The following is a 12,277-nucleotide window of genomic DNA, read 5'->3' as shown; positions in this document are numbered from 1 at the left end:
TCGCCGTTTGGTCTCTGGTTAAACTGTATGGCCCCGATGAGAGCGGGTATGTCCCCCGTGGAATCTGCGAGGTCTTCTAAGCCCGAGTTTCAATGACGTGATGTTTCGGAGCCCCGGGTAGAGCGAGCTGCTGATCGTTGTATTAAAGTGGCTAGATCCATGGCGTGGTGCTCGAACAGCTCACCCGTCCTGGTGATGCGCTTTATCGGCCGATTCCCTGGGTAATCCGGCGGTCCCACGTCGTTTGCTTGCAGAATCGTGTGCCTCGGTAGTTCAGACACGTTATACACTAGGTTGAAGCTATTGATGACAGCTAAAATCAGGAAATTTTTGGGTGAAAAGATAAGCGAAAGGCGAGCCCTGCCAACCCAGTTGGCGGATGTCGCTTGGTGAGGTCAGAGGTCACTTCTGTCAGTGAAATTTCATACGATTGCTCTACTAGCAATCGTAACATATTTGTATCATTATGTCGTACTGTCAGCGTTTAAAAGGACGCACATTTACATGCTGCAAACACCCTTTGATTTATTGGGTCCTTCAATAAATCAGCAGCCACTAACGGTTTCCCGTCGGTAATTTTCTGTGATTTTCGAACGCGTGAGGTCACCAAAAGTATTGAATCTATTTTAACCGTTCGCAAATCTAAACTTTATTCGAACAAGTGACGACATCTCTAGAAGCGTTTGGGATTCATTGGTCATGTTCGTGTGCGTTCTGAAAATTTAAAATGATGACAAGTGCAGCGCTCAGATTTTCAATGACTTCTCACCACCCAACGACGTCTCAACTCTGCTCAATGAAGGTCGATATGCAATGGGACAGTGTTAAACCTTACTGTGTGTAAAAAATGACTTGAAAATTGAAATTGAAAATACAACAAAATTGCTCTGGGTGCCATTAAGTGTTGTCACCCTGATCAAGTAGGTTGAATAAGGAAGGAAATAGTTCCTTTTCTCAATCTCAATCAAATACTGATCAAAACCCTGTGAGGCCGGTGGCGTGAAGTGGAGCTATAACGAAAAAAATGAAGTGCAAAGTGCAGTAAACAAAAACGAAAAAAGTGTGGCAATGAAAATGCATGGCCATGGCGACGAAATTATGGTTTATATGTATTAAATTGTACATTTGCTGATGTTGGTGTGTTTTAGTATTCGCCTTATGTCCTATGGCCTAGCTGTATTTATAAAGGTTGTTTAACACGATGGATGTTTATTGGGAACTGCTGTCAAGGGCAAAAACGGTCTTAACCCTGCCGCTGGATAAAATTACACCCTTCAGGAATTTAGTGTAAAATGTAGAAATTACCCGGAACGACCCAGTGGTGTTTGGGGATTGTAGTTGCTTTCACAGTAGTCCTAGATTTGTAAAACAATACATTTCTGGAAACCTGAGACCATGCACAAGGCGAATAAAACAAAGACAAGATTATCTCAATATATTTTGCAATGACATATGGAAATGCTTACTCCGGAAAGTCAACACACGATCGATCATCTGTAAAGCCCAAGTAAAGTCACAAAATCTTTTCAAAACTGTACAGATCTCTCCCCATGCCTTACGATGTTACATACAGTGGTAAACAAGAGACCAAAACATGGCTAGATCATTGCAACAACTTGGGCCCGGATTTCAGCGATTTTGAGGATGATTTTCATTAAATACAGCGCTGCTTTTACTAAGGAAAGCGGTAGCGACGACACTTTGCCGTAGGCAAGTGCGAACAGAATTTGCCAAGGGCCACAGAAATGGGTGTGTGAGTCACGCGGTAAAGTGTATAAGAACGCTGGGTCAATTTAGCCTCGGGCACAAGGCAAAGAAACTTCATACCTTGATACTTTGGAGCTATTTGAAAGAAGCATGAGAAAACACTATGGAACTTTATTTTCAAGTCTGTCAAATTTTGATATCAAGTCATCATGTTACTGTGTAAAAATATTACATTCCACGTGTCGAGGCAAAAATTCCATCAATACAAGAAATAAATTTGCCCAGGAATAGTATTGCTTCCATCCTTTCCTATCATTGCCATGAACATCCTCAGAGCCCACACTGACAAGAAATTAGTAAAATAAGTCATGCGTCGTGTTCAGCAAATATCGATAGCATATATGAGAAATACTTTTATCAGTGACTGCGAGAAGAAAGCAGAAGCACTTAGTTCACAGTTCAAAAGCATATTCACACAATACAGAAATCTCTCAGGCAGCAGCCCTGCACCCTCCTATGGAACATATAGAAATTTCTACTTATGGTGTAGAAAAAATGTTGCAGGGTCTTAATTCCTCCAAAGCATCTGGATCAGACCAAATACCTCCTTGGTTCCTCAAAATGACATGAGCACAAGTCTTTGTCAGGAAAATTACCAACATTTCGCATGGCAATATCAATCAGTTTTGGTAGATTTGACTTTGGCAGGGTCAGTTGAATATTGAGACAATCGAGACAATGTTACTTGGTGAGAAAGATCAGTGGGTACTGAAATCATGTGTAACTTATTGCTCCTGGTCAATTGATCAGTATTTTCTCTATAGTGGCCACCTGTCTATATTGGCCACATTTCTCCAGTCCCTTGAGTGGCCACTATAGACAGGTTTGAATGTGTCCCCAATTCACAAGTTTTCACAGGCAATCAGTTCCAGGTTGTGGTCCCGACGTGTGCTTGATCCTGTGGATCTGAATTTTCCTGTACTGGTACCCACCCTTACAGGTCGCTATGATCTTTAAACATTTCATAGAAGTATGAGATAACTTCAGCATTCAAAGTCTTGTTTTTTGCTTTGATTTCAGTTCGAGAAGCCTGGTCGCCGAGAAGACTTTGACTACCCTGATATGGCAAGGGAGGCTGGTATGTCTTTTTTTTACCCTATACTACATGCTCATTAGCAGCCAAATACCCAAAACAAAAGCTGGGAGACCTCATATTTCCACGAAATATGGGGAGCTTTTCCAAAGTTTATGAAAATGTCGCACACACTTGCAGGGTGATGTTCACGTCTCATTCCTGTACTACTGTACATGTGTAAATGACACAGATAGGGCCCGAAATACTGGGTGTTTGTGCACCCAGGTGCACCCAAAATACTACGAAAGACTACAGCAGAGAGGTCAAGATATAGAGACTACACAGGCAGAGAGTTACGCTGCTGACCTAGCTTGCAGCTATCAAACATTGCCTTTTTTTCAGTTATTAATTAGAAACAAATTTTCACCAGTCTAAAGTTTGAGATCAGATAGGCAGGCTAAAACAGAATTTCCCACTGCCAACAACATGCTTTTGTGCAGCCTTTTTTGGGGGGTTGGAACTCTTTCAGGTAACCCACTCTGAAATACACGAATGAGACCTTTAATGTAGTACATGTACAAATGTATATATATTGTACACATATAATACATGACCCATATAAACCATATCAACAAAAAAATTGACTTTTTTCTTGATCTAAATATGACAAAAATGTGGTATCGTACATGTACACCCGCACATGTGCACAATGTCATATAAAGTACAATCCCTTTAAAACATTGCAACAATTTCTTCCTAACTCAAGGTCTCATTCCTGTATATTCCAAGTACAGTGGATTCCAAATATTTGTATTACGCCTTTTTGGATAATTCGGGTAATTGCATAGAATTACGAAAACCAAAACCATTTACCATTCATTCCATTGTCTAAAACATCGCAGAATTGAATAACCCACATCTCAAACTTCGGGTTTTTGGATAGATTTACTATAGGTCAACTTACACCGAATAAAAATGAGGAAAAATTCGCTAACACTTACAAAATGAGGCAAAAATCAACCAACAACTGCCAGTATTAAGGCATAAAATGAATAAAATAGCCACAAGGAAGTAAGATTCAATCGAAAAGCTCGCCGATAGCGTTGGCCCGGGCCAACGAACTTTGTTTGGGTGCCATGTTGGTGCCGCAAGGCATGATGGACAACACGAACGTCAGAGGCGGCATTTACGATTTTGAGTTCATATTTCCCCTTCAGGCAACGTTTTAACTTGGTGTATTCAACAAAAATGAGTTTTTACATATCCAGTGTCTCATTATTGAGCTCATTTCGGCAGCGATACGTAGATTTGACGGTCAATGAGCTCGACCTGTGATGTCGCAATCATAACCGCACTGGCTGACGGGATATCAAAACCACGCCAAGCGCCGCCATTTTAACTTTTTGTGAGTGCTGCGGTCAGGCCTTTGGCTGCTCAAACGGACTTCTAGCGGTATTTGGTACTTGTAGTTTGAAATTGGATAACTATCATTATATCTGTTAGATTTGGATGACATTTTTTATTGAGTGCCTAATGAACAAGTGTGCTTACGATAGAAAACAAACCATCTTCAGATAAAGTGTATCTTTTACAGATTTGCAGAATAGAAAATGTTCATATTTTACCATTGATTTTAATGAGACGGTGAAATGCAGGAATGAGACCTCAAGACGATAACTGATATATAATCTAGTGTTGATTATTTGCATGACATTCTCTCAGGGGGGGGGGGGTCCGGACCCCAAAACTGATGTGAGCGTGTGAATAAAAAAAAGAAGTTTGGCTTCACTATGAAAGCTAAGTGGTCAGGAAGGCTGACAAATAGATAAACAAATGACTTACACACACTGAGGATGGTGTATTAAATAATAGTAAGAGTCATCATTGTTCTTTCACATCATCTTCTCTGACCTTGGAATTGACATTAGTATTCTTTTGTTCAGAAGTTTGACTAGGCCTTAACAGTATCTACATTTGGTACAGTCATAATTGCAGCATTTACTGGGCTTGTACTCACTAATGTTTGAATGATTCTTGTTGTTGCAGGAAGCAAGGCGCTGGCTGATGCTGCCATTTCATATAAAGATGTCCAGCAGGCTGTTGTGGGATATGTATATGGTTAGTTTGTCAATTGCAATCACACCTAAACCCAAACAATGACATCACAGTGACAGGGACCACCACCCACCCCCCAACTGACAAAGAGAACACAATCAAAACTTGAAGTCAAGGGGCCATATGTTAAAAAAGCAATCTTAACATTCACCTTAAACCTTGAATAACAATTTACTGTAACAACCGTGCATCGCAGGATTTTAAAAAGAAACCTTACTTGTTTTACGTTGATGAAAGTTAGACATCCAGGTAATAAGATACTCCAAAGAGCAGTTACTCAAGCAACTGGATATGATTTTGGAAATGGTCAGACATTTCAGACAACCACGGTGTCTTTCATTAGTGACACCTGAGAGATCTCTCTCTGAAAAGATCTCTCCAGTGTCACTGACAAAAGACACCGGATGGTTGTTTCCAAAATCATATCCAGTTAATTGCTTGAGTAACTATTTTGGCATACTTGTTTTTTTTCTTTGACATTCTGTACAACCACATTTGTATTGTTTTCTTTAGGAGACACAACTTGCGGACAAAAGGCTGTATACCAGCTGGGCCTGACAGGAGTACCAATCTACAATGTGAGTAAGCCCTTCCATGTTTAGTCAAATGCAAACAACCTTATTGCCTGGTCATGATGACAGGACATTAAGACAATGAATGCTATTAGCTCATTGATTAAAGCATAGTGCAGTTTTACTATTATCAACTCATGATAAGTTCTAGATACAGTACTGATAGCGACATAGTATTCAACTCTGACAAACGCAAACGCGATAGGAACGCGTTACTGTCGCGTGCGCGTCGCATTACAGTTTAGCGCTGCCACCGACCGGAACACGTAAGAGTTAATCAAAGTGTTTTTCAGCCAAATTTATACATTCAAGCATATAATCAATGTGCCTATCTTGAAATATGCGGAATAACTTGAAAAAAGGGGTAAATACTTAAGATTCCTTGCGTATTTTTTATTCGTAATTACATAGACAATCCTCTTGTCCTCTACGGCGAACTCTCCACCGGCCCAGGGGAGCACCAAAAAAGAGATTCAAAGACTCTTTGAAGAAATCTCTGGCTTCTTGCCACATCGACCTTCACCAGTGGTCAGTCCTTGCTGCTCAACGTGAGGCTTGGCGACACAGGCTTGTAAACCAGTCAGTCACTACACAAATGTACCTTTGAGACGAACCGCAAAGCTGCTCTTGTAGAGAAGCGCAGTAGGAGGAAAACCCGCAAGATCACAGCTCCAACTGCAGACCCAGCATTGACCTGCAGCCGCTGCGGCCGAGTCTGTCTGTCACGAATTGGGCTCGTCAGCCACCAGCACGCCAGCACCAGACGTGGGCAACATCCCTAGACAATCTTCATCAGCGAAGAAAAGCCGAGAGAGAGAGAGAGAGAGAGAGAGAGAGAGAGAGATAGAAAATCATAGACCTAAAATCTCACACAATTTCTTTGCCCCCTATCCTGGTACACTGCACATGAGACACTTTTTGCTTGTTTGTGCATGGTTATCTGTGGTGTTTAAGCATACTCCTTTATGTACACATGTATGTTTCGTTTCTAACATATATTGTACTCTTTCCTACATACTAGACATTTGGGACTGGAGCAACCTGAAATGATAATACAACATACAACTCTCATATTCATAACCATTCTATCTTCATCACCAGGTCAACAATGCCTGTGCTACTGGGTCCTCAGCTCTCATGATTGCCAAACAGCTGGTAGAAGGAGGTCAGTGAAATTGTAGCTTTTTGCTTTCCTTATTCTACTTATTAAAATTTTTGGTATGATAAATTAATGACAGTCATATCTGAGGTGGCATCCTTAAAAACACAGGCTCCTACAGTTCCATGAGTGTTTATGACACCAAAGTGTAATTTTGTGTGTCCCGTTAATTTTTGTTGAACAGATATGAAACCTTCTACATTGCTAAGCTAAATGTGGATCCAAATAAGTCAATGAACCCTTCTCCATGATGTCATTGAACATCAAACTCCTGAAGATCATACTTCCAGCTCTTGATTCCTGCTTCCAGATCATAGAATTAAATGTTGATATTTACTTCCATGATGTCACATTGACCATAGCAGTCGATTCAGAGCCTGAGACAGCAGCATAAAAAAATTTTTTCAGGACGCAAACAAAGCAATCATTGTATTGTCTTAATTGAAATGGACGCTTCCAGCCGAGCGTCATATCGAACAAATAGTACCCCCTATTCTATTTTGAATAATTGGTCAAAAACAGCCCAAGTGGGACAGAATTTTTTTTTTTAAATTCTTTATTTCAGGCACTACAGACCCATAACAATACATTCAATTAAAATCCAGGAGACATATATATACTACGGGCATCAAAGGTGTCTACTCCCATTGACACAAACATTAGGCTGTCACTTTCGTATTTTCCATATGAAAACAAAATTCTGAAGGCGTTGTTGAAAGCCATTTGTAGCTTGCGAATAGTACCCAGAGTATATTGTGTCCACAGCTGGGCACAATACATAGAAGAACAATGCGCATTGAATAAGGTACGCTTAACTTCAGTAGAGGCGAACTTGAATTTACGGTCCAGGGAATTAGCTCTGATGTAAAAGCCTCTGATGTGAGCTCTTATAGTCTCGTCATCAGACAGGACTTTGAAGTGATCTGGTTTCCCAGATAGTTGACGGATGAAACATAACGCAAGGTTACCAGTTTACGTGCAGGACCAGTTTACGGTCACTTATGGGCAGGTGCAGACTTCGAGGTGAATTGTGAAAAAGAAAATTCTCTTAAGCAGGCAAGAAGTACGTCTATAGGATCTATGTGCATGTATCTTACTTATGATATATGTTTGCATCCAGCAAAGCAGCCGACTAAATGTTTGAAAAGCCTGACAACAATTTAAATTGACGCATGGGATCGTAGAACACTGTAACAGTTACTGATGGCCCGGTTTTGATCGTAATTCTCAACCGCTAACTTCGTCCCCTCTTTCTAAATCCTACAAACTCTATATCAATTGCAACATCATCTGAAACCAAACCTGCAGTTCTTATCTCAAGAATTCATGGTGATTTTATGTATGTTATCCAAAGGGAGTCTTACAAACTACATGAAAACAAGTGACTGTCGTCGCCGAGCCGGTAGTTTTCGAACGCCATATTGCATCACGTGACTATGCAGTTTAAGCTTGTGTAAAGCAGGGCAAAATCGCTAAGGGGCGCTGTTTTAGCAAAATTCATGTGGGGAGGGCACGGCGTGAGGAAGCCATATGTATACTGAACGCGTTTCAAGGCCAATAACTATCTACACAATTGATAAAAATATATAAATGCATCGCCGATGTCATGGGTACCATTTGGCAAGTTGTGGAACAGCATGGCGCTAGGATTGGCGTTCTGTTGGGGCAAAGATGACTTACCGGTACGTTTAGCGGCTACGCAAAGTGCACGGCATGGCGTCGATGTAAACAATCATCCATCGTGCTATCTCAGTGGACTACTTGGGGAAATTTTTATGGGAAATGATCAATTATATGGCCTTTAGAAAAATAACCACAGGGAGAAACCCAACTGACCGTAAACTGGTCACCCGGAAAGAATTCTTGGCTGCAGACTTGTTTATTGAAGAAGCTCGCACGGCCGATAAATCCAACAGAAGAAATATGATGCCATACAGAAGTTGAGGCAGACCGACTTTGATATCTTCCAAAAGGAGAGTTTTTCATTTCTGCCAGCGCGATTTCCGTAAAAGTGCATTGTTAACAAATCGACCGTAAACTGGTAACCTTGCGTTACTTCAAGTCAGCTGGTCACCAAATCAAGTTTTTTTATAGATACTTTTACAATGATTTTATGGATGTTTTTAGGTCATTTTCTGACCATACTGCATATTCCTGCCTCCCGTGCCAAGGTGTCCAGTTATTTTTGGCCAAAAGTCACTTCAAAATGATTTAAAAGCCAATTTGGCGGGGTGTCTACTCAATATATTTTCATAGAGTCCCTGGGTTTCGCGCGTCACCATATATGGTCACGTTCCCCCGTGCGTCTGTTGCACCATATATGGTCATGGACGTTCCCGCGCGTGACCACCTGCAGCTGTGCATCGTGGCTAATTGAATTTAGGAGGGAACCAGTATGCGCCCGACACTTAGCAGAAGCGATGACCTGATTGGTCTGCTTGGGTACAGCCAATGAGGAAGGGTCTTTCAGCTTAGCAGCTGGGAGTACATACATCGTATATGTCGTCGGGAGGAAGTCCGTTAGAAGTAAGTGAAAAATTGTACTGTTTATCTTAAAATTGGCAACAATATACACACAAACGCAGTAACAAATTTGGGTAGCTTGTCGTTGTTATTGTGTAGTTTTTGTTTGATTTACCCACGTTTAGAGTGTGGGGTTAAGCGATACTTGGCTTGCAGAATGCCGTGGTAAGTGGCAGAGGAGGAGGCGCACGCATGGAATATTGTTGCGCTTTGCAGTGACTGAGACAGTACTATTATTGTGTTATCTGTGAAAAGTGTACAGTAGTTCTTTTCCATAGTATATAATAGTACAGATTTTCAGGGGCAAATCCACTAGTACTACATGTAACTTTACACTATGTTGTGAATTGTCCATTGATGTTGGTTTTACAAGAATATATGTAATCAGGTGTGGCTTTCTTTTCTAATTAACAAACAAAAAGGATCTTCCTTTTATAATACTCTGGGTGGCAGTACATGAAATTACACAAAGGAAATACTAATTATTGTATTCTATTCTATTTTCTACTGGAGGAAGAGGAAACACCACAGACAGGTGGGGTTGTGCCTTGATAGAAGGTGTCAATTTGACGGTGCTAAATTCATTATTGGTCGAGTGCTGGAACTCGACAAATTCTACGAAGTCTGGCCTGTCATAGAACACAATAGTCAACTGGCTACAAAGGTGGCACCAACAGACACCAAGGAGAGGATAGCAATGTCAAGTGCAAGAAGTGTTCCCACATACATAACGAAACTGTGTGATAGAAACACCAGCTTTTTGTATGATTAAGCTATTTGGGACACCACACCATGGTATATGCTGTGTAATTTAATAATGCACTGTACTAAAAAAAATTAATAAAAACAGTTAAATAATCATAAACTGATTAGTTTACGTGGAAAATAAATGGAACTTTAAGGTTATAAGAGACATATAATTACTGCAATTGCTGCATCCTTTTTTAGACAAAAAGCATACAAAACATTTAAATATATAAAACATACAGTGGCTAATTAGCTTTGTTCATCAATATAAGGCCATGTTGATTTGATTATATGGATGACATCCTCTTGGAACTCCAAAACTGATGCAAGCGAGCGAATAAAAAAAAAGTTTGGCCAAAAAAAAAAGTTGCCTTCAGTATGAAATCAAAGTGGCCAGGAAGGTTGAACATAGGACTAAACACACATAGTATGGTATACCAACAGTTAGGTGTAGGGACCAGTACATCATACGGGTGCAAAACGTTTTTTTTTCTTCTTGGACCAATCCGAAAAAAAAAACAGACCTGAAAAAAAATCAGAGGAACAGGTTTCGCCAATTACGAATTGGACCCACTATGTCATCAGGCATTTTGGGTCTTACTGGGGGCCAAGAAGACAACAAGAGCGAAGTCAAGTAGAGTTTATAGTCATTTGTACCAAGTTTCTATAGTCAAAGGTGCAGAGACAGCCTTTATTACATGGAGATAGGATTTTAAAATGCCAGTGGGAGTCGGATAATCAACCGAACAAAATTGACCAATTACCATTGTTTTGAGTATTGCCAGTTCTCAAGTTTCCACAGACAATAAGGTCCAGGTTCAGGTCCCGACCTGGAAAATGATCCTCTGGACCTGAATTTTCTGTACTGGTACCTCCCCCTACCAACAATAGATTTTTTTGTCTTTCTGTCCTGTCACATCTTTTTCTTTGACTTTAGATATATTTTGGCATTCTATGGCATTAGTTATCTGTTTTCTGATACTTTTTTTTTCAATCTATGGAATATTTGTGCTCATTTTACAGCTGCTTTGCACAATTTATTGTGTGGTCGAAAACTTTTTTTTTTTTTTGGAAACGGCCAAAAATTGCTGCGAGCGCAGATGTCATCCATATAATCAAATCAACATGGCCTAATGTATTAGCTGATTAACTCTCAGTATAAAAACAGAATGTGATCCTTTTTGTCTGAATACAATGTGCATAACTTTATATGTATTTGTACTGACAATGTCATTGCAGGGCAGCCATATTGCATGTTATCCAATTGGATTTTTAAAAAAAGCACTTCGTTAAAAACGGCTAATATCTTGGTAAAGATTTACAAGTGTAGTGAAGTTTGTTTGGAGAGGTCTGCTTGTATGAAGATTAGTAATGCTTGTGGCAACCTTGAATAAGTGCAGTAACTAAGCCGCCCTTACCTTGTGTAAATAAGCAGGAAAACTTTAATCATAACCACGCTATTGTCTGTTGTGGGTACGTAATACCAACGTTTAGGGTCGCATAACGTGTTGCATCACTGTAGAAAAAAATACAACACAATTTCCATTTGTGAAATAAAAACTTTTTTTCTTGAAGTAAAACGGTGCCTTCTTTGTTAATGTGTGAAACACTAGCATGTTGTATGCGTGTTGTAATCAAGAAATAAAAGTTTGATTACCATACATAACAGTCCATGTTTGCATAAAGGGGAAGAGCGGAGTGAAAATAGCTGAATTTGCTCCTTTAAGTTAGCAAATACCGGCCTTTCTAGTTTTAATTTCACATTACTAAAGTGCCCAAATCTCTGTAACCCAAGATGAGATAGTCTTCAAAATTTTTTTTGTGTCTCCCTAAATGTGTGATAGTCAATTGACTGCTTCATATTAGGCTTATCTTGACTTCTTTTCCGAGAAACTGTGATGGAAATTGCTATGCAAGCAAAATCATGAACAGTGCAGTACATTTAGAAGCTGGTCAAAATGGGGGTACTTGGATATAGAAAAAGACTATTGTCAAAAAGACAGATGAGGTAATTTAGCCCAAAGTCATGCATTTGTTTTGAAAAAATATTATCTATCAGAAAATGACCCTCACTTCAGGAGTGGAATGCCTCTTTAAGTGAGCTGGGATGCCCCGTTCTGGTCAAGCTGCCATGTTAAATGTGACATCATAATCAGGATCAATGTTTAATAGATTAGATTACTTGGCATCAAGAGTCAAGAGCTGTAAGCATGGTTTTCAATGTTTTGTTGTTCAATTAGTACATTATAATGTAAGAGTGCATATTTGGTGTAAATGTCCATGTTCGTTGAATGATGCTATATTTTACCAACAATGTTGACAGGAAAATGTTGTATTTTGGTGTCATATTACAACACTTTAATAGAGAACTGAATTACA

At 39.8% G+C, this 12,277-nt stretch overlaps 1 protein-coding gene across 2 annotated transcripts in view; it reads left to right on the top strand.

The window, feature by feature from the left end:
• The window catches only part of LOC118431877 (non-specific lipid-transfer protein-like), a 48,742-nt gene that overhangs the window by 947 nt on the left and 35,518 nt on the right, over positions 1–12,277 (top strand). For both annotated transcript variants that reach the window (XM_035843292.1, XM_035843291.1), the window contains exons 2-5: positions 2,788–2,845; positions 4,829–4,900; positions 5,411–5,475; positions 6,571–6,634. In XM_035843292.1, coding sequence (XP_035699185.1) covers positions 2,788–2,845; positions 4,829–4,900; positions 5,411–5,475; positions 6,571–6,634 — 259 coding nt within the window. The remainder of the gene's footprint in view (positions 1–2,787; positions 2,846–4,828; positions 4,901–5,410; positions 5,476–6,570; positions 6,635–12,277) is intronic.

This window comes from Branchiostoma floridae, chromosome 15, assembly GCF_000003815.2.
Source record: "Branchiostoma floridae strain S238N-H82 chromosome 15, Bfl_VNyyK, whole genome shotgun sequence".
Lineage (NCBI taxonomy): Eukaryota > Metazoa > Chordata > Leptocardii > Amphioxiformes > Branchiostomatidae > Branchiostoma > Branchiostoma floridae.
This window is presented reverse-complemented; position numbering and strand designations above follow the sequence as displayed.